The sequence below is a fragment of the Mustela lutreola genome, chromosome 4 (genome assembly GCF_030435805.1).
Source record: "Mustela lutreola isolate mMusLut2 chromosome 4, mMusLut2.pri, whole genome shotgun sequence".
NCBI classification, from domain to species: domain Eukaryota; kingdom Metazoa; phylum Chordata; class Mammalia; order Carnivora; family Mustelidae; genus Mustela; species Mustela lutreola.
Window position 1 is genome coordinate 160,206,515 of NC_081293.1, and position 27,360 is coordinate 160,233,874.

General features: G+C 37.1%; 2 protein-coding genes, 1 long non-coding RNA gene and 1 pseudogene across 4 annotated transcripts in view; 2 read left to right on the plus strand and 2 right to left on the minus strand.

The window, feature by feature from the left end:
- Positions 1–10,422, minus strand: part of DPY19L2 (dpy-19 like 2) — a 92,384-nt gene extending 81,962 nt beyond the window's left edge. For both annotated transcript variants that reach the window (XM_059171548.1, XM_059171547.1), the window contains exons 1-4: positions 9,875–10,422; positions 4,923–4,947; positions 3,531–3,618; positions 1,540–1,677 (exon numbers count right to left, since the gene is read on the minus strand). In XM_059171548.1, coding sequence (XP_059027531.1) covers positions 1,540–1,677; positions 3,531–3,618; positions 4,923–4,947; positions 9,875–10,250 — 627 coding nt within the window. In that variant the 5' untranslated portion in view covers positions 10,251–10,422. The remainder of the gene's footprint in view (positions 1–1,539; positions 1,678–3,530; positions 3,619–4,922; positions 4,948–9,874) is intronic.
- Positions 316–445, plus strand: LOC131830879 (U4 spliceosomal RNA; annotated as a pseudogene).
- Positions 10,423–10,490: 68 nt separating the features above from the next.
- Positions 10,491–26,791, plus strand: LOC131829612 (uncharacterized). Its single transcript, XR_009352930.1, has 3 exons — positions 10,491–10,766; positions 23,989–24,096; positions 26,667–26,791. It is a non-coding gene; the product is annotated as an uncharacterized LOC131829612 (long non-coding RNA).
- Positions 26,708–27,360, minus strand: part of TBX20 (T-box transcription factor 20) — a 59,292-nt gene continuing 58,639 nt past the window's right edge. Inside the window, exon 9 of the mRNA XM_059171549.1 lies at positions 26,708–27,140. The gene's annotated coding sequence lies outside the window, so the exon portion shown is untranslated. The remainder of the gene's footprint in view (positions 27,141–27,360) is intronic.

The window sequence follows — 27,360 nt, forward strand, 5'->3', positions numbered from 1 at the left end:
AAGATAAGCAGAAAAAATAAAAGACTGAAGCTGAAGCAGATTAATAATTACATATGTATAAGTCATAAAATATAACAAATAAAAATATAATATAGACAGATTAAAAAACATGACTCAACTATAAGAAACAGACTTCAAATATAATGATAAAGCCAGGTTGAAAATAGAAGGATGAAAAAACATATCATGTACATATTAATCAAATGAAAAAAGTTTGTTACTATAAAAAAATTAGACTTCAAGGCAAACAAAATTATAATCAAAGTGGGTAGGGTTATTATACATTGATAAAAATCTAACAAGAGGATGTAGCAATACTAAATGCACGTGTACTGTATCGTAGCCAATGAGGTTTATCCGAGGCGCGATTATTGCTAATTGAAAACTTTTCCCTAAATGCACGTGTACTGAACACACTGTTATAAAATATATGAAGAATAACTGACAGACCTAAAAGGAGAAATAGATGAATCCAGAACTATAGTTGGAGACTTTAGTATCCCTCTCCCAACAATGGATGGATTATCTAGACAGAAAATCAAAAAGATTCAGAAAATATCACCACCACTATCATTGCACAGGATCTAGTCAACATTTATAAAATACTTTACTCAATAACAACATGAAATGAGCTTTTTCAAGTGCTCACAGAATATGTCAAGATGAACCATATTCTGAGCCATAAAACAAACCTCAATAAATTTAAAAGAATCAAAATGATACAAAGTATATTTTCTAAACACAATGAATTTTTTTAAAGATTTTATTTATTTATTTGAGAGAGAGACAGTGAGAGAGAGCATGAGAGGGGAGGTTGTCAGAGGGAGAAGCAGACTCCTTGCTGAGCAGGGAGCCCAATGAGGGACTCGATCCCAGGACTCCAGGATTATGACCTGAGTAGAAGGCAGTCGCTTAACCAACTGAGCCACCCAGGCACCCTAAACACAATGAATTTAAGCCAAAAATTAGTAACACAAAAATAAACAGGATATCTCCCAATACTTGGGAACTAAAAAAAAACCACTTTTAAAAATCCATGATGCAAGGGGCCCCCTAGCTGGTTCAGTTGATAGAGCATGGGACTCTTGATCTTGGGGTTGTGAGTTCAAGCCCTGCACTGAGTGTAGAGATTACTTAAAATTTAAAAAAAAAAAAAAATTTTTTTTTTTTAAATCCTTGAATCAAATAGAAAATCTCAAGGGAAATAAAAATATACACTAAGTTGATTATGAATGAAATACAAAGTTTTCAAGTTCAGCATCTAAGAAGCTTATTAGTTGCAACTCCATCCTAACAAGTAAAAAGCTGAACAAACTGAAAAATGAGCAACCCTTCTTAGATTTCTTCCTTTGACTTTATGTAAGCAGTTTCTGGCATCTTTAAAATTTAAGAGGAATTTTTGATACTCTGCCCAACTATAAGGACACATACAATCAATAAGCCTTAAAGGTTCCCTCCTTTTTATAACATCACTGTATTTACTATTTTTACAATAAAAAAGGATCATTCCACAAATATTTTTCCCCAAATAGCACTCACCTCTGGATAAAGATGGAAGCGTTTCACTGTATTAATTACAAGGGGATATTCAGTAAGCCTGTCATTCATTATCATCCACAGTCCTTCCAAAAATGAAGGTGCTTCAATAATGGTCTTGAAGTAGGAATAATAAAGTCCCTTAAAATGCACAAATTGTTGATTTAATTAAATATGAAAATTTTTGAACAATTTCTTCTGAATAAAAGGAAAAATCAATAAGACGTCCTATTTCTCCTTGCTACTACATTGTTGGGCTCAACAAAAGGCAGGCCTTTTCAGGTTACCACTGTGCTATTCTTTCATATTTTCTGCATGTTTGAAAAAGAGTGGGAGGGATAGTCAAATGTTTTAAGGAGTTTTTCTGACCATGGCTTAAAACATGACTACAATATATTTTTAATTCCAGCACACCTGATTTTGCCACATTACGAGATGTCTAGAGGTTGATATCTGATGAATTCTGGTATGAACAGAGATGCCTTCATGTCCTTGTGCAACTCTGCATATAGATAATTACTTTTTTTCTACCTCTTAAGAAACAACAGGCAATGATCATAAGCAAAAATGAGACAGAACTTAATGTTTGCAACTTACTTACTTCCTAGCTCCACCTAACAGCTCTGCACATGTCAAATGTTATGTCAAAATAAATGTCAATTGACTACTGTTGTTCAAGACACAATGAGAAAGGGATTAATTTAGTGTATTATTCCAGCACAGGAAATAATGACATTATTAGGCCAGCCAAAGCGCTGTTCAGTTAAAACTCAGAGATTAATGAAAGCATGTTAAAATTACTTTTCATATTACTTTCATATTACTTTCATATTACTTTCTTCATCAATTTTCTGCTTTTCTTCCTAAAATCGAAAAGCAAATAAAGGGCCACACAGTTTGTAATACATGCTCCCAAAAATATTAAAATAAATAATCTTTTAACTCTACACTCATGCATGCTTATACAACTACTTCATTATTAACAGATGAAGCAATGCCAGGCTACCAAGTTGAAGTTCTGTTTTAACTGATGTCTGAAAGAGCACTCCTCAGAGTTTTGACTGGTAAAATATGAGTTCACATAAGGATTGTTCCTTTTGGCTTATAAGGACAAGACAATAATACAACTAAAGGATATCTAATATGCATAAGCCACTATTTAGAGAAATAAGAAATACAGAGATATGTTTTTATTAATAACATCTATTGTTTTTGTGCCAAGTACTGTGTTAATGTGCTTCATTCATTATCTCCCTTCATAGTCAATAAAATCCTATAAAGCTAGCATTATTTCTAGACAACAGATGAGATCACTGAGGACCAGAGGTTAACTGCCTAGCCACACATAAGGAAGCAGAGACCTGCTATCTGAATCCAATTATCTGTCATCAACGACCAGACTCTGCCACAACTACACAATTTATTTAAGAATATCTTATATCCTCTTTTGGGAAATAATACCTACAAAACACTAAAACTTTAAATACCATGCAAATGCTCATGTATTCATTTTTTCAAAGAATTAAGTGGGAGGATATTAGGGTAAGATCTAAAAAGCCGTGGTTAAGGTACCTCCATTAGACAAATCTGCAGAGACAGAAAGCAGAACAGAGGTTACAAGGGGCTGGGGAAAGAGTTAGTTTTAATGGGTATAGTTTCTGTTCAGGGTAATAAAGTTCTGGAGATGAATGGTGCTGAGGACAAGCAATTTCTGATAACATTCGGTATCCCTCTATCACTTCTTAAATGTTGTCTTCGCTCTCCTTCTTCCACAGCTATTCTAATTGATCTTTTTTATATTAAAAGAGTCTGCATTAGAAAGGTAAGGTAATGAGATAAGTAAAAGAATCCCCAAACATTTTCTATTTACGTAATAAACCTAGGTTATAGCTTGAGAAACAGTGCAACAAAAATCCATTTCAGTTCCTAATAAATGTCCACCTTATAATCTTATTATTGTTAAACTACAAATTAATTTATTATAAGAAACTAACCATTTCAGTTCGAAAAGTCATCTCCCGTTCTAAAGATGATAGGTGGGAAAAATGACGATCGTTTTCAAAAAGTGTTACTAAATGTATCCTAGAAAAAAAAATGAAGCATCATATTCTAAGAATAAGAACATTTCAAAACCAGTAAGTTAACTAAGTATTAAAGTACAAAAATCATAAAAGGAAAAAGAATATATTTTATAATAAATGAGATAATTTTATAATTTTCTTAGTAATTTGTGTATTTTTAGGCATTTATAATTTAGTTTAGCACATAGCTGAAATTCCTTAACTTCTTGGTTCTTAATTATAATTGTTTATCTAAACTCGTGTGGTTTCTCGGTCCCCTTCCACTCCATGCCTCTAAGTCAGAACAGAGGCAAGTTTTTAAGTTTCACAAGTGATTCTATTTTAACAGGTTTTAGAAATGTCTCTGTCACTGTTGAAAAACATTTGGAACATTGTTTTAAATAAAATTACTTTAGATTAAAGCAGTTTAAAAATAAAGAAAATACCATATAAGGGATCAACTTGCAAGTGCCAAGTGCCACTAATATGTGATTAGTCCAACTCAAGAAAAAGCAGTAGGCACTAAAAATGGGAGCATATACAAAAGTAAAATTAGTCAGCAACTATGCTACCCTACATTTAAATAATAGATGTTCCCAAATAAATAGAAAACAAAATTCCAAATACCAACCCTGTCTTCCACTCACCTTGATTCACATGTGAGGTGTATGTCAGGGTACCAACATCTTTAGGAAATATTTCTTCCCAGTACAGTCTTAGTTCTAAAATCACAATCTCCCTGCAGACTAAATGACCAGAGCAGCACTGTCCCAAGAGGATATGAACACACACTTCCCAAAAGTAAAAATTCCTGAGCTCAGGTAGAAATGAAAATACATCAGAGGAAAAATATTATTTTACTTATAATTTTTACAAATAGATGACTTGTATAAAGTAAGGTACATTATACACACTGAAAGGTTCATTTAATCTGTATTACTAACATCCAGTCTTTATTTTCATTTCTACCTGATTTCTAATTGACAGGTGTTACCTGTAAGCTTATGTCACTAAGAACACATGATTACTGTAAAAGAAGAGTTTAAGATGAAATAAACAAGCAAAGTACACTAGGAAAAGCTAGAGATTAAAGGGATAAAGTAGTGAATTCTTTGGTATCAGAAGAATATTTTAATTCCTAAGTGCTATTCCTCTAACACATCCATTTTGTAAATTTTGCTACACATACTTTTTAAAAAAAATTACGTGTAACCTGGTGCACATTCTACACACATAGCAAGTGGCTATTGTTTTATTGTACGCAAACAGCAATGTCAATTTTTAATCCAAATGTTTTTATTTATTTGAAACTGAAACAAATCTTACCAGTGCAAAACTCCCACAAAGGCAGCTGGAAAAACAAAAAAAAGTCATTAAAAGCTGCTTTATTATAATATACCTTTAAAACAACTATTTCAAATGTATTCCGTTATATTCCTGAAGAGGAGACACAGGAAGATGGCTAGCTAATACTATCTATAAAATAGGAAAAATTTACAAACTGACATAAAACAAATTATGAGTAGTGCCTTCCCTCTGTGGGGGGAGGAGTTCAAGGAGCAAAGGGAAGTTTGGAAGACGATGTTGCATTTACATAACTTGCCAAAAAAGTGGTGAAATCATTAATGATTTTGACCTTGACCTTGATTTTGAGGGGATTTTCAGTTTATTCTCTCTTCTCTCTCTTATTCTCTATTTATTTATGTAAATTTTTTAAAACAAGCACATATATATATATACGGTGCTCAGCTCAGTCCTTTCAGAAGTGACTTTAGCTTACAGAAGCCATTCTAAACCATCTTCCCCAGGGCTCTTCAGAAATTGTTAAATGCAGGGAATCACTTCCTCAGCAGCACACCTGAAAGTCCCTATTTATGGAGTTTGGATTGCTCCCAGCCTAGTGGTCTGAGATTCATCAGTCACCCAGCCTGATAAAGCATGAGGCTTTATCAGAGGGTGTGGAGATGGGTCAAACAGGATCACTACTGTGGGTATGGGTTTCTGAGGAGCTCCTAACACTGTCTGTCCCCTTTGCTTGCTGGGATGCTGCTTGTTTTCAAGGATACCGTAAAACTGGAAGGGGACACAGGATAAGGCCAGATTAAAATGCCACAAACCCTGCTGTTCTTATACAATTGCAGTCATGTTTTTGAATACATGCTCTTTAGAGTAAACCTTTGGTTAACAAAGTTTTGAAAAGCTGATTCTGACAATTTTCCAAATATTTTGGTCACTATCCTGGAGCAGTAAATTTACTCAGCTATTCCTAAAGTCCTGTCTCCCCTCCAAGACTTTATAATAGTACTTCCTACTAATGTCCCAATATACTTGGCAAGTCATTTTAACAAACCACCAATTTTAGCCTCTCAAAAATTCAAGAAATTATCTTGACTAAGAAAATAAATGTGAATCGATAAAGAAATTAATAAACTATAACTTTGGAAAAAAATTCCCAATCATGCTTCTCCAGCTCTTGTTCCCCATATTCCTAACCACCCTGGGCTCATTCCTACCACTCTTCAATACTTCCTCAGAAGACCATGATCAGCAAACTACAGCCCATGGTCTGTTTCTGTACTGTCCACAAGCTAAGAATGCTTGTCACAATTTTAAAGGGTTGTACAAATATGGAAGAAGAAGAATAAGCAATGGCGACCATATGTGGCCTGTGAAGCCTAAAATATTTACTACCTAGCTCTTTATAGAAAAAATACATACTCACTACATATGTTAGCTCTTTCTAAAATGTAATATACCCTGAACCACTTTGAAATTAGACCTATACTTTTTTTCTAAAATTGAAACAGATGCCTTTTTGATAAGGCTTCATTAGCTTTAAGATACATATGCCATCCTATTTCAACCATATTTCTGTTCTCATTCTTACTCTCTAGACAATCACATGTATTGGCAAAAACTCTTAAAAATGATGTTAAAGGAAAGGGAAAAGATCAAATATCTTACTAAATCCATCTAGCCTTCCATATATACTCAAAATACTCTTGTGTCTTTCATTCCCTCCCTGACTCCACACTCCACACCTGAAAAAATGATAAAGTGTAATGATTCCAATATTCTAAATGCACGAAGTGCTTATCACAGCCTCTTCCAAAGATGTGATAAAAAGCATGTATCCTGTCAATCTCACCTCTGAAAGGGACCTAGCCTCAAAGTTCATTGAAAGAGAGATCATCTGATCCAAGTTCTCCCAACTTCTCTTATATCCATTTTTAACATTTCTGTACATACTAATCCTTGTTTTCTATTCTCTACCATCTCAGCCAAGGAAGTATCTCTTCTCATTTCCAGTTAGCTTCTCAAATTTGTGTCTCTAATTCCACCCTTCTCAAATATTCCAAGACTTGGCTCCATCAACTATTTCCTCTCGTATAACCTAATCTCACCCTCTCCCCAAGATCTTTCTCTATAGCCTTCAATTCTCCTAAGCCTTAAAACATTTCCATTGATCTAAAAGCCCTTCAAACTATGACATATTCTGCCCCCCCCCACTTGCTGATGATCTTCTTAGCCAGCTTCTTTCTTCTAAGTTCCTATAACTTAAAAAAAAAATGACCAATGACATTTTAGTTAGCAACATCAATGGCCTCTTTAAAGTCTTATGTCTTTCAAACCTCTCTGTAGGATCTTGGATTTCTTCGTCTTTTATTACACCAACTCTTCCAGTTCTTCCACACTTTTGACCACTCTATTTTAAATGCTTTTCTGCCTTTTCCTTTTCCTCTCATCTCTTAACACTAAGTATAAGGGGTTTTCCCAAATATCTCTGTTTTGCCCACTTTTTTTTCATTGGGAATCAATCTTCAAGTTTCAATCCACTTCTGCATGGATAATTCCCAAATCTACAGTCCTCACTGCTAAACTTTCTCTTTCCTTCCACCTCACCACCTACCCAGTCCTCACAAGATGCTTCCATTGCTCTCACCTCTGTCCTCTCTTCTCCATTCCTGTTGTTAACAATCTCATTAAAACCTGGATTTTAAGTTTCAGGATTAAACTTAACTTAATTAAGTTTAACTTAATTAAACTATTGCCTGGATTCCAGTATTCAATTATTTCTTTCTCCTTCTTTTTTCCACCCATCTCCAGTCTATTTTACAAACCACTGTTAGGTTAATGATGTTACTCTTTTTTTCCCTATTTTTTTAAATTTATTTTCAGCATAATAGTATTCATTATTTTTTCACCATACCCAGTACTCCATGCAATCTGTGCCCTCTATAATACCCACCACCTGGTACCCCAACCTCCCACACCCCCGCCCCTTCAAAACCCTCAGATTGTTTTTCAGAGTCTATAGTCTCTCATGATTCACCTCCCCCTCCAATTTCCTCCAACTCCCTTCTCCTCTCTATCTCCCCATGTCCTCCATGCTATTTGTTATGCTCCACAAATAAGTGAAACCATATGATAATTGACTCTCTCTGCTTGACTTATTTCACTCAGCATAATCTCTTCCAGTCCCATCCATGTCGCTACAAAAGTTGGGTATTCGTCCTTTCTGATGGAGGCATAATACTCCATAGTGTATATGGACCACATCTTCCTTATCCATTCGTCTGTTGAAGGGCATCTTGGTTCTTTCCACAGTTTGGCGACCGTGGCCATTGCTGCTATAAATACTGGGGTACAGATGTTACTCTTTTTAAAAGTTATTCAATGTTAACATTGTGAATGTACTAAATGCCACAGAATTATTGAGTTTAAAATGGTTAATTCTGTATGATGTGCATTTCGTCGTCTTTTTTTTTTAATTAATTTTTTATTTTTTATAAACATATATTTTTATCCCCAGGGGTACAGGTCTGTGAATCACCAGGTGTACACACTTCACAGCACTCACCAAATCACATACCCTCCCCAATGTCCATAATCCCACCCCCTTCTCCCAAACCCCCTCCCCCCAGCAACCCTCAGTTTGTTTTGTGAGATTAAGAGTCACTTATGGTTTGTCTGCATTTCGTCTTCTTAAAAAAATTTTTTCTTAAAGAATCAATCAGTGCTTTCCACAGAATTAATTTCAAATTCCTCAAATGAAGTTTTGAATTAGACTTTTCACTGCTGGTCCCCGCCAACCTTTTGAACTGCCTTTCCACTTCTTCCTCCTTTTGTATCTTTCCTTTCCACCTTACTTTACCTTCAGGTTTTCTGACTTCTTTGACTTCAATTATGCCATTCTACTGGCCTCTAATACTTGTTCTCTGCCTCACACATCCAAATGTTAGCCTTAATGTCACAATTCTAATCCCACCTTTTCCTAAAAGTCTTCTCTGATCTCAATTCCCACCTCCCATCGTAAAGTACTAGCTTGCTCTTCTGAACTCTCTTAGCACTTAATATGCTGGGTCATTATTTCACACAGCACTCACTGAGCACTGCCTTCAGTGTGCCAGACATGGGTGCTTAGGATCTTGTGTTTGGGACAGCAAAACGGCCTGTATCAAGAGCATTCTGATTCTGGATATGGGATGTTATCTATTGCCTTAGTTAGACACCTGATAAAACTTAAGTGTGAATTCCCATCTATTATTCCTCTGGTATTTGCAACACCCCAGATGTGGAGACTCCTTCTTCTTTAACATCAGCAGTCAACTTATGATGAAAAGAAATCACAACAACTTACAATAGTAGACATTTCTCTATGTTTCAATGTCTATCAGTAGCCAATATGATCAAGGACTAGGCTCAAATTTGATTCTAATGAAACAGGAACAACATTTAAATTAACTCAAAGCAACAGAAAATGAAGAATGTAAATGAAGAAAAATCTTTCAAGTGCTTAAACTAGAAGAAAAGTCCCCAAATCTAGGCAGTGAGGTTCCACAGCAAAATGAAAGTAAATATATATTTATATTTATTGTCTGATGAGACAATATATTGTCTGATTTGACCTTATTTCCACTATTAAAGATTTTCAACTAATTAAGCAACGTTTTATTTTGCTTTATTTAAGATACAAACAGAGCATACTTGCCCACCATTATTAAACCTGCGAAAAATGGTTGCCCTGACTAAAATGATATTTTGTTGGTGACAAAGGGGTGATCACTACACCCCAAAACCCTGGAAAATATTTTAAAACAAGAGCAAAGGGAGCTGGAACTCTTGTCGGGAATTTTCTCGAGCTTGGACATTGTCATTAGGACGGCTAAGCTTGTTTGTTAAACTGATCTGTAAGACTCACCCAAACCACCTGATACCCCAGGCTCAGAGGGCACCCGCCGGCGTTGCCACGGCCTCTCCCGGCCCGTTCTGCTCACCTATGGCCAGAGAGGTCCTGCTGTTGAGCTGCCGTCTCCGCAACTGCTGCACCTTGTCGCGGAGCTGCTCCAGCAAACAGTTGAGGAACTGGAAGCGGCCGAGAAGGAGGGTCTTTGTGACCACCTCCATTTGCATGCAATTCTGCGCGTTCGGATTTCGGGTCCTCCGCGGCGAGTAGTCCCGGGCGCCCCCCGGCAGGTTCCCCCCGCCTACGGGCAACGGAGGCTGCGGCTTTTCCACCTGCGCCTGCGGCTCCTCCATCTCCGGCTCCCCGGCTCCGGTGGCCCGGCGTCGCCGCCTGGACGGCATGGCGCGGGAGGAGTGCGCCGGCTCTGAAGCCGCTTCTTTGAGCTTACTCCTCGTCTGCCCGACCATTTTCTCATAGTCCCTGTTCGGACGGAGCTGTGTCTCTCTGGCGCGGGCCCCGCCCGGTCGGGCGAGGTCCGTAGGGCCCTAGTTCGGCTCACAGCCTCAACGACTGGTCCCGGCCACCGTTGCGGGCCGCCCGGTCGTCATGACGACCGGGAAAGCTGAAGGGCGGGGCGTGAGATCCCGGCGGCCCTGCGCTGCTCGAGCGTCCTCCACGCGCCCCGCGCACCGTCTCGGCGAGCAGGCCACGCGCACGGCCTTAGGACTCTGCGTCACGTGCATTCCCCCCCCCCCAGGCGCACCGTCCGTCGCGCGGCACCGGCGCACTGGTCCACGCAAATCCCGCGCGCATCTTCGCGCGCCCGAAGCCTTGTGCCCGGCTGGGCTGCAGGGTCCGACCCGCTGAGGGGGAGGTCGGAGGAACTCTCTTCGATTTTTTTTCTTTTTTTCGGGTACAGGCTTAGCCTTTTTATTTTTTACCAAAAGGTCATTTCTACCGCAACGTCTGGAAGTAATTAAAAGGTAAGAGATCTTACTTGAAAGAAAGAGCCATAGAGCGGGGGAAGAAAGGGGTGCGCCTCCCACTTTGGGAACAGCTTTCTCCCTGCCCTAAACACTTTGCACTGGACATTGAGTTTCTCCTACATAGTGGGATTGGCCCAAGGCCATAGGCAACATGTGGCAGAACAGGCCGCGCCAGGTGAGTCTACCTTCAAGGCCCCGGGTTGGCCCAACAGCTGGCTGATACCGGCTTTCCCCCTTGGAGGAAGGCGTTTATAAATCCATTTTTGAAGTATGTGGGCCTTGAAATTGAAAGTGATTTAGTCAGAGAAGAAAATGTGTTTATGAAGGAATAGCAGAGAAATGCAGTTCAGGACATATGGACAAAACAATAGGCAAGTACAACAAAGGAGAGGAACTTTCCAGAAGGAGCCAGTTGGGAGGGGTTATTTTGAACAAAAATCCACCGGACAACATTAAGAGTGCACGGTGGAGAGGACTTCTCATTGGAGGAGTTGCCGGCTTAGCGAAGTTCTTGCGGGAGATAAAATTTACACCTTATCCTGTTAGGGCTTTTAAGGGAGGATTCTATGTAGTTTTTGAGTCTTCCGTTGGGGGTCTGTCGTTCACCTCCACTGGCACAGTGAGGGAGCTCCCCCTTCTGGCCTATAGACTCCATTTGGAATGAGGGTTCTTTTTTTTTTTTTTTTTTTAAATACCATTTATTTTTATTATTTTTTTAAAATTTATTTTCAGCATAATAGTATTCATTATTTTTGCACCACACCCAGTGCTCCATGCAATCTGTGCCCTCTCTAATACCCACCACCTGCTTCCCCAACCTCCTACCCCCCGACTCCCCCCCCCCCCCCACTTCAAAGCCCTCAGATTGTTTTTCAGAGTCCACAGTCTCTCATGGTTCACCTTCCCTTTCAATTTTCCTCAGCTCCCTTCTCCTAACTCCCCATGTCCTCCATGTTATTTGTTATGCTCCACAAATAAGTGAAGACATACAAATGGCTATCAGACACATCAAAAAATGTTCATCATCACTAGCCATCAGGGAGATTAAAATTAAAACCACATTGAGATACCACCTTACACCAGTTAGAATGGCCAAAATTAGCAAGACAGGAAACAACACGTGTTGGAGAGGATGTGGAGAAAGGGGAACCCTTTTACACTGTTGGTGGGAATGCAAGTTGGTGCAGCCACTTTGGAAAACAGTGCGGAGATTCCTCAAGAAATTAAAAATAGAGCTTCCCTATGACCCTGCAATTGCACTACTGGGTATTTACCCCAAAGATACAGATGTACCCCAATGTTTATAGCAGCAATGGCCAGGGTCACCAAACTGTGGAAAGAACCAAGATGCCCTTCAATGGACGAATGGATAAGGAAGATGTGGTCCATATACACTATGGAGTATTATGCCTCCATCAGAAAGGATGAATACCCAACTTTTGTAGCAACATGGACGGGACTGGAAGAGATTATGCTGAGTGAAATAAGTCAAGCAGACAGAGTCAAGTTTGAGGTTTTCCTTTTATTAATTTTCACAGGTGAAATTATGTGTCCCAAGAATGTTGCCAAGACAGAATTCCTTGAGCATAGAATCATTGTGCTCAGTGCTCTCACCTTCCTAAACCAGACCCTACCAAGCCCCACAGTCACTACATAGCCATACATGATGCCATAGCCATACATGATGCCATAGCAGCTGGCAAAGCTTTATGGACAGGGTTCATGGGTATTTTCCATGTCCTCTGGCCCCACTGGAGTCCACACTGTTTCACTTTCCATTTGTTTTGAACTCCCTAATCCCCACCTCCCCCCTCTAATAATCTATGGCTCATTATGGTCAGATTAATTTTCCTGATACAACATCTCTCAGAAATGTTCGTGGTTCTCATAGTCCACAAATGAAATGTAGTGCCTTCAATAATCTGCCCCAATCTGCCTTTTCAACTTTAATTTTCCACTTCTGTGGACACAGATCTTCCATTAATTTTGAGTCAGTTTAGAAGGAGTTTGAGTTACTCTCTCTGGAGGTCATGAGATTTCATAACTATCCCTTTACTCACACCAGAAAACTACCATATGCATTTCTCCCTGCCCATCTGAATTCTTTCACCTTCCAAGCCCCAGCCTACATTAATTCCCCCTTCTCTAAAGGTTTAAAGCAACTATTGACCATAGTATTCATCTTGTTACTTATTTAAACTCAATAAATACTGTTACAAATTTGTTTTGTAAGCTTTTTTTTAGGGAGCATTTCTACATTCCTGGCACTGTGGGTTTTTTATTTTCTTTCTTTCTTTTTTTTTTTTTTGGTGCTTAAAATATTGTCTCATTTAATTCATATAGTAACTTTATACAAGTTAGAAAACTGAGGATCAGGGCTATAGTAATTTGCCCAAGTTTTAACAGTTAATAAATTGTCCAATAGTGAGTTTAAAATGAAAGGTGTTTATAGGGTGGCTGATAAAAATATATTATTGAATAAATACGCATACTCAAAATAACTTATTTTTATGTTTTAATTTTTTTGAGAACAGTAAGTGGAATGTTATATTATTTTTATTAGAGTTATATTCAATTCATAAAATGAACTGGGTAGATTTGGACTTTTTTGTATTAGAACACCTGGTTTGGGAACCTTTTTTATCCGTTAATCTTTCAGTTTCCTTCATGGTTATTGGTCTATCTACATTGTCTGCCTCTTCCGGGGACAATTTGAGAAATTTGTATTTTCCCATAGACGTTTCAAGTTGGCTGAATTCTACATCCTACTCTACCTGAGGTTAATATGGTTATGTGTGTTTTTAAAAAAAAAGTGCCCGATGAATCTGTTTATCTTTAAACTCTCTGTGATTTTAATAGATGTGCTTCTTTTAAGCTCTATGTTGTTGAATATTTTTAAGATAATCTGAGGGTCCTTGTTTATATAGATTATTCACTTGAGTGATTTTATATACTTTATGTTTTTTTTCATGAGGGGTTGGCACTTTTGTGGGAAGGAAGAAGTAGCTGCTACTGGGATGTTGACCAGATGTCATTTTCAGTGCCATTTTCCTGTACAGTTCTGTACTGAACATTCTGATTTTGGTTCCCTACCCTTCGGATTATGTTCCCTGTTTCTTACGTTACACTTTTTGGTCAATTTGTTTGCTTCCTGGAATTTCCAGTTGTCTCTTGGATGACTCAGTGTATTAACAGAATAAAGCATATTCTTATATCGTTTGTTTAGCCCTTGAAAGTACTAATCTGGTCACTTTTTCCATTTAAAATTAATTTTTATTAGAATGTTCATTGTATGTAAACCTGGCGATTCACATACCTGTACCCCAGGGGATAAAAATATATTATATGTTTATAAAAAATAAAAAATTAAAAAAAAAAAAGAAAGTTCATTGTATTATTATTTCTACTGGCAAAAATTAGAAACAATCTCAACATCAAATAATGAATTATAGAACACTCATGCAGTGAAGTGTCCCCAAATTGACATATTCATTCATTTGAATATTTAATAATATTGAAAATACTCATGATATAGTGCTTAAGGTGTAAGAAGCAGGATGTATATGATTTAGGCATATAGTAAATACATGATTAAGTATATGGCAAGTTCCATTTTAAATCTTTTACATAGTGGACTCATACATGGAAGATTACTGTGGTATGACCTTAAGCTAGTAACATAGCCACTCTATAATATTAATCTTCTGAAAAATGCTAAAGCACCTAAAACAAATACATGCTTAATTTTTTTTTTATTTTTTTATTTTTTATAAACATATATTTTTATCCCCAGGGGTACAGGTCTGTGAATCACCAGGTTTACACACTTCACAGCACTCACCAAATCACATACCCTCCCCAATGTCCATAATCCCACCCCCTTCTCCCTAACCCCCTCCCCCCAGCAACCCTCAGTTTGTTTTGTGAGATTAAGAGTCACTTATGGTTTGTCTCCCTCCCTATCCCATCTTGTTTCATTTATTCTTCTCCTACCCACTTAAGCCCCCATGTTGCATCACCACTTCCTCATATCAGGGAGATCATATGATAGTTGTCTTTCTCTGCTTGACTTATTTCGCTAAGCATGATACGCTCTAGTTCCATCCATGTTGTCGCAAATGGCAAGATTTCATTTCTTTTGATGGCTGCATAGTATTCCATTGTGTATATATACCACATCTTCTTGATCCATTCATCTGTTGATGGACATCTAGGTTCTTTCCATAGTTTAGCTATTGTAGACATTGCTGCTATAAACATTCGGGTGCATGTGCCCCTCTGGATCACTACATTTGTATCTTTAGGGTAAATACCCAATAGTGCAATTGCTGGGTCATAGGGCAGTTCTATTTTCAACATTTTGAGGAACCTCCATGCTGTTTTCCAGAGAGGTTGCACCAGCTTGCATTCCCACCAACAGTGTAGGAGGGTTCCCCTTTCTCTGCATCCTCGCCAGCATCTGTCATTTCCTGACTTGTTGATTTTAGCCATTCTGACTGGTATGAGGTGATATCTCATTGTGGTTTTGATTTGTATTTCCCTGATGCCGAGTGATATGGAGCACTTTTTCATGTGTCTGTTGGCCATCTGGATGTCTTCTTTGCAGAAATGTCTGTTCATGTCCTCTGCCCATTTCTTGATTGGATTATTTATTCTTTGGGTGTTGAGTTTGCTAAGTTCTTTATAGATTCTGGACACTAGTCCTTTATCTGATATGTCGTTTGCAAATATCTTCTCCCATTCTGTCAGTTGTCTTTTGATTTTGTTAACTGTTTCCTTTGCTGTGCAAAAGCTTTTGATCTTGATGAAATCCCAATAGTTCATTTTTTCCTTTGCTTCCCTTGCCTTTTGCGTTGTTCCTAGGAAGATGTTGCTGTGGCAGAGGTCGAAGAGGTTGCTGCCCGTGTTCTCCTCAAGGATTTTGATGGATTCCTTTCGCACATTGAGGTCCTTCATCCATTTTGAGTCTATTTTTGTGTGTGGTGTAAGGAAATGGTCCAATTTCATTTTTCTGCATGTGGCTGTCCAATTTTCCCAGCACCATTTATTGAAGAGGCTGTCTTTTTTCCATTGGACATTCTTTCCTGCTTTGTCGAAGATTAGTTGACCATAGATTTGAGGGTCTATTTCTGGGCTCTCTATTCTGTTCCATTGATCTATGTGTCTGTTTTTGTGCCAGTACCATGCTGTCTTGATGATGACAGCTTTGTAATAGAGCTTGAAATCCGGAATTGTGATGCCACCAACGTTGGCTTTCTTTTTCAATATCCCTTTGGCTATTCGAGGTCTTTTCTGGTTCCATATAAATTTTAGCATTATTTGTTCCATTTCTTTGAAAAAGATGGATGGTACTTTGATAGGAATTGCATTAAATGTGTAGATTGCTTTAGGTAGCATAGACATTTTCACAATATTTATTCTTCCAATCCAGGAGCATGGAACATTTTTCCATTTCTTTGTGTCTTCCTCAATTTCTTTCATGAGTACTTTATAGTTTTCTGAGTATAGATTCTGTGTCTCTTTGGTTAGGTTTATTCCTAGGTATCTTATGGTTTTGGATGCAATTGTAAATGGGATTGACTCCTTAATTTCTCTTTCTTCTGTCTTGTTGTTGGTGTAGAGAAATGCAACTGATTTTTGTGCATTGATTTTATATCCTGACACTTTACTGAATTCCTGTATAAGTTCTAGCAGTTTTGGAGTGGAGTCTTTTGGGTTTTCCACATATAGTATCATATCATCTGCGAAGAGTGATAGTTTGACTTCTTCCTTGCCGATTTGGATGCCTTTAATTTCCTTTTGTTGTCTGATTGCTGAGGCTAGGACCTCTAGTACAATGTTGAATAGCAGTGGTGATAATGGACATCCCTGCCATGTTCCTGACCTTAGCGGAAAAGCTTTCAGTTTTTCTCCATTGAGAATGATATTTGCGGTGGGTTTTTCATAGATGGCTTTGATGATATTGAGGTATGTGCCCTCTATCCCTACACTTTGAAGAGTTTTGATCAGGAAGGGATGCTGTACTTTGTCAAATGCTTTTTCAGCATCTATTGAGAGTATCATATGGTTCTTGTTCTTTCTTTTATTGATGTGTTCTATCGCATTGACTGATTTGCGGATGTTGAACCAACCTTGCAGCCCTGGAATAAATCCCACTTGGTCGTGGTGAATGATCTTTTTAATGTACTGTTGAATCCTATTGGCTAGTATTTTGTTGAGTATTTTCGCATTTGTGTTCATCAAGGATATCGGTCTATAGCTCTCTTTTTTGGTGGGATCCTTGTCTGGTTTTGGGATCAAGGTGATGCTGGCCTCATAAAATGAGTTTGGAAGTTTTCCTTCCATTTCTATTTTTTGGAACAGTTTCAGGAGAATAGGAATTAGTTCTTCTTTAAATGTTTGGTAGAATTCCCCCGGGAAGCCGTCTGGCCCTGGGCTTTTGTTTGTTTGGAGATTTTTAATGACTGTTTCAATCTCCTTACTGGTTATGGGTCTGTTCAGGCTTTCTATTTCTTCCTGGTTCAGTTGTGGTAGTTTATATGTTTCTAGGAATGCATCCATTTCTTCCAGATTGTCAAATTTATTGCCGTAGAGTTGCTCATAGTATGTTCTTATAATAGTTTGTATTTCTTTGGTGTTAGTTGTGATCTCTCCTCTTTCATTCATGATTTTATTTATTTGGGTCCTTTCTCTTTTCTTTTTGATAAGTCGGGCCAGGGGTTTATCAATTTTATTAATTCTTTCAAAGAACCAGCTCCTAGTTTCGTTGATTTGTTCTATTGTTTTTTTGGTTTCTATTTCATTGATTTCTGCTCTGATCTTTATGATTTCTCTTCTCCTGCTGGGCTTAGGGTTTCTTTCTTGTTCTTTCTCCAGCTCCTTTAGGTGTAGGGTTAGGTTGTGTACCTGAGACCTTTCTTGTTTCTTGAGAAAGGCTTGTACCGCTATATATTTTCCTCTCAGGACTGCCTTTGTTGTATCCCACAGATTTTGAACCGTTGTATTTTCATTATCATTTGTTTCCATGATTTTTTTCAATTCTTCTTTAATTTCCCGGTTGACCCATTCATTCTTTAGAAGGATACTATTTAGTCTCCATGTATTTGGGTTCTTTCCAAACTTCCTTTTGTGGTTGAGTTCTAGCTTTAGAGCATTGTGGTCTGAAAATATGCAGGGAGTGATCCCAATCTTTTGATACCGGTTGAGTCCTGATTTAGGACCGAGGATGTGATCTATTCTGGAGAATGTTCCATGTGCACTAGAGAAGAATGTGTATTCTGTTGCTTTGGGATGAAATATTCTGAATATATCCGTGATGTCCATCTGGTCCAGTGTGTCGTTTAAGGCCTTTATTTCCTTGCTGATCTTTTGCTTGGATGACCTGTCCATTTCAGTGAGGGGAGTGTTAAAGTCCCCTACTATTATTGTATTATTGTTGATGTGTTTCTTTGATTTTGTTATTAATTGGTTTATATAGTTGGCTGCTCCCACGTTGGGGGCATAGATATTTAAAATTGTTAAATCTTCTTGTTGAACAGACCCTTTGAGTATGATATAGTGTCCTTCCTCATCTCTTATTATAGTCTTTGGCTTAAAATCTAATTGATCTGATATAAGGATTGCCACTCCTGCTTTCTTCTGATGTCCATTAGCATGGTAAATTCTTTTCCACCCCCTCACTTTAAATCTGGAGGTGTCTTCGGGCTTAAAATGAGTTTCTTGGAGGCAACATATAGATGGGTTTTGTTTTTTTATCCATTCTGATACCCTGCGTCTTTTGACAGGGGCATTTAGCCCATTCACATTCAGGGTAACTATTGAGAGATATGAATTTAGTGCCATTGTATTGCCTGTAAGGTGACTGTTACTGTATATGGTCTCTGTTCCTTTCTGATCTACCACTTGTAGGCTCTCTCTTTGCTTAGAGGACACCTTTCAATATTTCCTGTAGAGCTGGTTTGGTATTTGCAAATTCTTTCAGTTGTTGTTTGTCCTGGAAGCTTTTAATCTCTCCTTCTATTTTCAATGATAGCCTAGCTGGATATAGTATTCTGGGCTGCATGTTTTTCTCGTTTAGTGCTCTGAAAATATCATGCCAGCTCTTTCTGGCCTGCCAGGTCTCTGTGGATAAGTCAGCTGCCAATCTAATATTTTTACCATTGTATGTTACAGACCTCTTTTCCCGGGCTGCTTTCAGGATTTTCTCTTTGTCACTGAGACTTGTAAATTTTACTATTAGGTGACGGGGTGTGGGCCTATTCTTATTGATTTTGAGGGGCGTTCTCTGAACCTCCTGAATTTTGATGCTCATTCCCTTTGCCATATTGGGGAAATTCTCCCCAATAATTCTCTCCAGTATACCTTCTGCTCCCCTCTCTCTTTCTTCTTCTTCTGGAATTCCAATTATTCTAATGTTGTTTCGTCTTATGGTGTCACTTATCTCTCGAATTCTCCCCTCGTGGTCCAGTAGCTGTTTGTCTCTCTTTTGCTCAGCTTCTTTATTCTCTGTCATTTGGTCTTCTATATCACTAATTCTTTCTTCTGCCTCATTTATCCTAGCAGTTAGAGCCTCCATTTTTGATTGCACCTCATTAATAGCTTTTTTGATTTCAACTTGGTTAGATTTTAGTTCTTTTATTTCTCCAGAAAGGGCTTTTATATCTCTCGAGAGGGTTTCTCTAATATCTTCCATGCCTTTTTCGAGCCCGGCTAGAACCTTGAGAATTGTCATTCTGAACTCTAGATCTGACATATTACCGATGTCTGTATTGATTAGGTCCCTAGCCTTCGGTACTGCCTCTTGTTCTTTTTTTTGTGTTGAATTTTTACGTCTTGTCATTTTGTCCAGATAAGAGTAAATGAAGGGGCAAGTAAAATACTAAAAGTGTGGCAACAACCCCAGGAAAATATGCTTTAACCAAATTAGAAGAGATCCAAAATCGTGAGTGGGGAGAAAGGGGATAAAAAGAGGTTCAAAAAGGAAGAAAGAAAAAAAAAAGAAAAATGAAAAAGAAAAAAAAGAAAAGAAAAGAATTTTTTTAAAAAAGAAAACACCTTTCAGAAAGTGGTTGATTTTCTGTTTCCAGAATTGCTGTTCTTCTTCTCTTCGATCTGCCGATGGATTTTCAGGTGTTTGCAATCTTTAGATAAGCTATCTAGCTGATCTCCGGCTAGCTGAAGCAGTCTCAGCTTGCTACTTCTCCGCCATCTTGACTCCTCCCATGCTTAATTTTTTAAAAAGTTCCTATATCTTGCTCTAGATTGACCATATTAAAATTATACTGGTCAGTATTACTTAATATTTTGCTAACCCGAATTCTTTTTCATTAAATTATATTTCTATGTAGTTCTATTACTAGACAGTAATATGAGTTCTAGGTTCATTAAACTTTAAAAAAACTGAGAGACAGTTGCATAAATACGTGTTTTCTTACTAAGAAGAGGAATAGATTTGTATATGTGAGGGAAAATATGGCTGAATAGAATCATGGCACGTTTTCATCTTTCTATAACTTCCAACAGCAGTCACTTATTTTACTTAGTTATTTTGAACAGTTATTTGAGTTGTATTTTAGCTACATTCTTATTAATGACAATACCTTAAACCAATATGCCTGATACTTATCTATGATGAACTGATCATTAAAATAAAACATTATAATTTGAAGGGCACCTCAGTGGCTCAGTGGGTTAAGCCACTGCCTTTGGCTCAGGTCATGATCTCAGGGTCCTGGGATCAAGCCCCACATCAAGCTCTCTGCTCAGAGGGGAGCCTGCTTCCCCCTCTCTCTCTGCCTGCCGCTCTGCCTGCTTGTGATCACTTTCTCCCTCTCTCTCTCTGTCAAATAAATAAAATCTTTTAAAAAACCATAATTTGATATAATACAATATATTCTTGAATATTATATCCTATTTAAAGTGAATATGCCTCGTGATTTAGCAAATCATTTCTCTTACATAGAGATTTCTAATTCAGTCTGTTATATAAAACTCATTTGTTTTCTCTTTGTCTCTCTTAGTAAAGCCATTTTTACCCAAAAAATGCAATGAAACAAAATAACCAGCAGATGGCAATAATGACTTATAAATTAAAATTTTTAAAATTTTGGTAGTTTTTTAAAATTTGTTCTTAAAAAAAGAAAAAAATCACTGTTCTTGTAATAAATCAGTTTACTAAATATGACATGTAGGGAAACTCCAAATTTAATCCCACATAAAAATAATCTGTTGCATATTTTATATATCAAATGATTAAGATACTCATGACCAACATTTGGTTTTTGAAATAATAATGACTGCTTAAATTTATTCAATTGATTTTTTATCAAGTTCAAGTGTTTGAACTTTACATAAATATAAATTGAAGTGGATAGCTAAGTTATATCTATATCTAGCTTGATTATATGGATCAGGAAAAAGAGGTAGTTCAGTGAACATCATTTTGAAAAGGTTAAATTTCCACTATAATTTAATAATTTACCAAACCAATTTCACTTTAATACTCTTTTGCATAAAAGATGGGTTTTTATCTGTGTTGTTTCAGTTTCTTATACATTAAGGTACTTTTTTCCTCTTCAGCGGTACAAGGAGTAGGAATTGGTGTCAAAGTGTGTACCTCTAGCCTGTCACCATTAGATACTTCCAAAGATGGTAGCAGAGTTTTTAGGATCTCATAATTATGTCAACTGTAATTGAACTGCATATCTGGGATTCTTTTAGAGCCATTTTATTTAGTCATTTCTTCCTTTCAGTTAAGAAGTTTTAGAAGGGTGAACCAAATGAAATTCTTCTTCTATTTTTATAGGCGTTCCTATAAATTGCAAAGACAAAAAAACTTTTTAATTTAATCATGTATCTCTTTTTTTTTTTTGTCTCCAAAAAATAGGATATCTATAGGTATGTGCTTCTTGGTGACTGTGGGTTTTCTAATTGGTCTGTTTCTGTATGTTAAAAAATCTTTCAAATTCTTCTTCAGCAAGTTGCCTCCACTAAAAGAAATGTTTTTGCACATGTGTATTTTATAAAACAGCTACTTCAGTGTAAAACTGTTACACATCTTGGATTGATTCATTTTTTGAATAGTATGTTTGATGCTGTTGATTTACTTTATAGATCCTCCTTTAGTTCTAGTTGGATGCAGATGCTGCTTCATAGGAGAAAATGGAAAGTCACCAGGTTGTGGCTAAGTATACAGCTTGAACGTAAACACGTCTGTATGTAGTGCTTTGCATGAGGCTGCATTGGTAAGCTGGAATTTCTAGGAGTTTTAGTCTATTTTCTGTGTCCTCAAGGGGCTTATTCTCTTTCTAAAACTGGAGCTCCTTCTGCCATCAATACTCTGCTCAGTTGTTACCAAGCCTATATTAGATGAAATGAGATCTCTTTGCCCTTGATAGCTTTATATAGGCAGAGTTCATTCAAAGTCTTTGATTCTGATTAGTATTTGTACAAATACTAAAGTAGCAAGAAAACTATGCATCTTGAGTCATACAGTGCCCTGTATCCAACTCTCTCTCTTCTTACCACTGCTTCCCTTCTCTCCTCATTTGTGTCCAGCTGCATTTGGATTCCACCCTGAGGGTATTCCTCTCTGCAGTCTACCCCACAGTTTATCCTCATCCTGTACTCCAGTTGTTACACTTCACTGTCAGTCTAGATGAGCTAAACCTATCTCCCTCTAACCTGTTTAGCCCAGCCCCAACCTGGCCTCCCCTCCTTCCCTGTCTGTTCTGGGTCCTCCCTGCTGTCCAGTCTTTTGGTATCATGGACTGCATTACTTCTATGCTATTGCAGAACTAAGTTGGAACCAGACTATAAGGGAGAAGGAAAAATATCCCTAAGTGAGTGATAAGTTTTTACATTAAAACCACCAGACTCTTGCTTTGGGCAGCAGAGTCCTGCTTTCACATAAATATTGACCCATCCCCAAAAGATAAATTTCCCATTTTTTGCCATAACCTAAAACTTCTTGAGATGCTTACCAGTGACAGTAGTATAATCTACTAAGAGAGAATTTGTTGGGTTATGAAGGTTTTCTATTTCTTGATTAAAGTTGTTTATATGAGTTCAGTAAAGGTAATGTAGACTTTCAAAAAATCTCTTAAAATTTAGAAATATTTGAGGGGGTAGCATGGTATCTCAGTTACAAGTACAGACAGGATTTGAATCCTGGCCATCTTGCCGATCTACATTCTGAGCACTAGTTTTCTCTACACCATAGCTTTTTCATACCTCAAATGGAAATAATACTAGCTCCTACTTCAGAGAACTGTTGCATAGCTTAAATAATGTATATAAAGTGCACAGATATAGCAAATGTTCTATAAAAGATAGAAGTTAATGCCATATCAAGGCTCAGGGAAGAGAGGGAATTATTTATATTGTATTTTTCCTGCCCTAGGGAGTCCAAAGATTTAGTTACAATTCTTTCTAGGAAAAAAACCTGGAGGGGATAAAAATAAATTAATATAAATGGAGGGCCTAAGGCCATACAGTGCTATCAAATAGGCAGTATTATCTTCCTTTTACAGGCTAAAAAAAAAAAAAAAAAAATGAGGTCGGGAGAGGATTCTAGAATGCCCACTCTTAACTCACAAGTATGTAAGATTTATTCCTCTTGAAGTCCTCAAAGTTGACAAGTTGGATGCTAAAAATGAAAATAAAATATTTGCTGCATAGCTTTTTCTATTATGTTTTAAAGTAACAGTGAGGTATAATTCATATACCATAGAAGACATTCTTTTAAAGTGTAGAATTCAGTGATTTGAGTATATTCACAAAGTTGTGCAACCATCACTACTAGTTCCATGTTTTCACTACCCCCAAAAAAGGCCCCCATGCCCATTGGCAGTAATTCTCATTCCTCCTTCCTCCCAGCCCCGGGTAACCATCAATCTGCCTTCTATCTCTATGACTATACCTATGCTATCTATCTCTATGACTATACCTAAGCTAGGTATTTCATATAAATGGAATCAAACATGTGGTTTTCTGTGTCTGGCTCCTTTTACAGGTTTTCAAGGTTCATCCACGTTGTGCTATTTATCAGTACTTCATTTCTTTCTATACCCAAATATTCCATTGTATAGATATGCCAGATTTTACCCATTTACCAGTTGATGAACATTTGGGCTTTTTCTACATTTGTCTATTATGAAAAATGCTGCTATGATATTCATGTAGAAGTTTTTATGTGGACATGTGTTTTCATTTCTCCTAGGTATTTCCCTAGGAGCGAAAGTCCTGGGCTGTATGGCAACTCAGTTTAACCTGTTGATGAATTGCCAGGCTGTTTTCCAAATCAGTGCACCATTTTCCCAACACCGAGGTACAAGATTTATTTTCTTGAGCCTCTATTGTTTGTTAATCTACTTGTCTATTTTTCACCAATACCATACTGTCTTTATTACTTTAATTTCATAGTAAGTTCTGAAGTCAGGTGTGGCCAGCCTCCAACTTTGTTCTTCAGTATTTTTTTGGATATTCTGGGTCTCTTGCCTTTCCATATAGAGTGAGTTTGTTGGTACCCACAAAAGCTGTTGGGATTTTGATTGGGATTATGTTCAATCTATAGATCAAGGGGAAAAGAACTGACATTTTGAGAATATTGAGTTGTCTTACCCACAAACATGGAATATCTCTCCATTTATTTAGATCGTTGATTTCTTTCATCAGAATTTTATAAAGTTTTCCTCATATAGCTCTTGTACATATTTATATATATATATGTAATATGCACATATTACATATATATATAAATACTTCAGTATTTTCTTTTGGCTTTTTGGGTGCCGATAATAAATAGTGTTGTGTTTTTATTTCAAATTTCAATTGTCCATTGCTGATATACAAGAAAACAATTTACTTATTTATATTAATCTTGCATTCTACAACCTTGATGTAATTTCTTACAAGTTCTATGAGTTTCTTTGTTGGAAGCATGTTAATGTTCTATGTTTTTTAAAAAGTCGAGAAGAATGAAAAGAAAAAAATTCTTTAAAATTGTAAGCAACTGGCTGGCTTAGTTGGTAAAGCATGTGACTCTTGAACTTGGGGTCATGAATTCAAGCCCCATGTTGGGTATAGAGCTTACTTATTAAATAAATAAATAAATGTTTATTATTAAGAAAAAAACCTATTAGAAACTGGAAAGTGAACCCAGTTGTATTGTGAATGAGTGACATAACCATACAGGAGGATAAAAAAGAAACTGATCTAAGTAACTGCTAAATGTGTGACCTGATTGTATTCCCTTAGTTGGGGGTTGGGTGGCAGGGAGCAATTGCAAACAAAAATTGAACTCTTTTTAGGTTTGTTTATTGAAGTTTTATGAGTGAAGCAGTATGAAATTATTCGGGGTATATGGTAGAATTGAGTAAGTATATTGATGTTGGGATTCAGAGTTCTCCCTGTGGAAGAAGACACATACAGATATGGAATAGTTCAAAAGCAAGGGGAAAAGTCCCCTAGTGGGAGTGCACTGGAATTGGAAATAGCAGTATAACCCCATGATGTCTTACATCCTGTACACACACACGTGTGTATATGTTTATATACATATATATCCCCAATTCTGTTGGCTGAGTTGGCCTAGACACAAATATACCCTAGTGATCACATCTGGCATCCAGATTTTGGTTTCTAATATAGTTCCTCAACTAAAAGGAATCTGATTCCCTGGAGAAATAACTGATTCCAGAAAGCATACAAGATGAGCCTTGAACAATGTGTTATGCCAGAAACTGAAGTGCAAAAACATACACACTAAAAAACCAATTAGGGCATGTCAAAAGGACACAGGATCCAATTTGAGGGGCTCAAGATGACCAAATCTAGGGTGATTTGAGCATTAAGATAATTAAGAATGGTAATAAATCATAAAATATTGAAAAACAGGAGTTCTTTTGCCATGAAAGAGACAGGCCAAAGAACTGTACTAGCTTAAAGGACTGAAGAAGCATGATAACTACAAGCAAGATGCACTCCTGCACTGGATCTGTGCTGAAGGAAGAAATATTCCACAAAGGACATCACTGGGTCATTTGACAAAATTTGAATACAGATGGTAGAACACGGCATTTTACCACTGTTAATTTTCCCAAATTGGTAACTCTCCTGTGGCTATTTAATGAAATCATCTTGGTTTTAGGAAGTGCACTTTGAATTACTTAGGGATAGTGAAGCATGATATGTGAAGCTTACTCTCAAATGGAGGAAAACAATTTGTATATATTACATGTGGTGGGGGTCCTACATACACTACCTCAGTGTGAATGCAAATGACCAACCAAATGGGGGGAAGTTCACAATGGGTGAATCTGGGTAAAGAGTATTTCTTTATACTCTTTATACAGTGTTTCTTTATACTGTCCTTGCAGCTTTTCTGTCACCTTGGATTTATTCCAAATAAAAGATTTTTTTAAAGGTTGGTGTTTGGCATGCACAAAAAATTAAGAATAATAGAGCAGTCTTCTGAAAGCAGAAGGTATGATAATGTCAGATATTCTGAAGGACTGCCATGTGGAAGGATTAAGACTTTGAATTTAGCTAATCTTATTTTATATCGGCCTGCTTTGTGTAATACCATTACAGCACATTCAAGAGTTCAGGGCTGGAATGAGAGGTAGTTCTTTAAGCTTTATGGAGTCTTCAGTATTATTCCGTACAGAGAGGTGCAAAGTCCCATGATTCTAAGTGTTCATCAGGAGTGAATGAGTGAAAGGGATTAGGTGTAGAACGGGAACCAGTGGGAACTTGTGAAAAGTGTCTTCTCTATAGGCTTCCAGATACAATTAAAGACAAAAAACAAACTCTGTATAGCAATCTTGTTGGCTGTGTCTGGCCTGGGAGTGGCCAGCTATGACCCCTAATCTTACCTAACCCATTTTTATTTTCCAGGTGAGCGAACGGGTACCAAAAGTCACGAAGCAAGTATGTAAGATAAAGAAAGGTGTAAATGTGTGCATATATATCAAAACACACCATTTTTAATGAAAGAAATTAATATCCGCACATGTGTACTTCTGTACAATTTTGGGTAATATATAATTTTAAGCTGTTTACAAATAACATGTAATGCTTCAAATATTACATAATGTTGATAATACATTTCTAGCAGAAATAAATATATTGCACTTAAAAAGAACTTCATTAGATGTTACTTCATAGTATTAGGCTTATAATTTCTTTTTTCATAAAACATTTCCCCTGCCCTTCCCCCCACCCCCAACACACACACTTCATTACAGTGACTGTTCTTACGCAATTCATTAAGCAAATGAACACAGCAAACGACAGAACTGTGATAGAGTCTACTAAAGAGGCTATATCCAATTTTATCCTTCAGGAAATAAATGACATTCTTTCATGTTTCTGAAAATAAGAAAAAAAAATGAATACACATTTTAATGTATCAGAAGTAAAATACAACAAATTGTATTTTTTGTCCAGATGTATTATTTTACCAATGTTTTTATTTTCTTATTATCAGGGGAAGGGATTAGAATTGAGGGAGGGACAGAGAAAGAAGGGCCAGAAAATACTTACGGATTATTTGCCTATTAAATATTTATAAATGAACCTTTGCGTATTT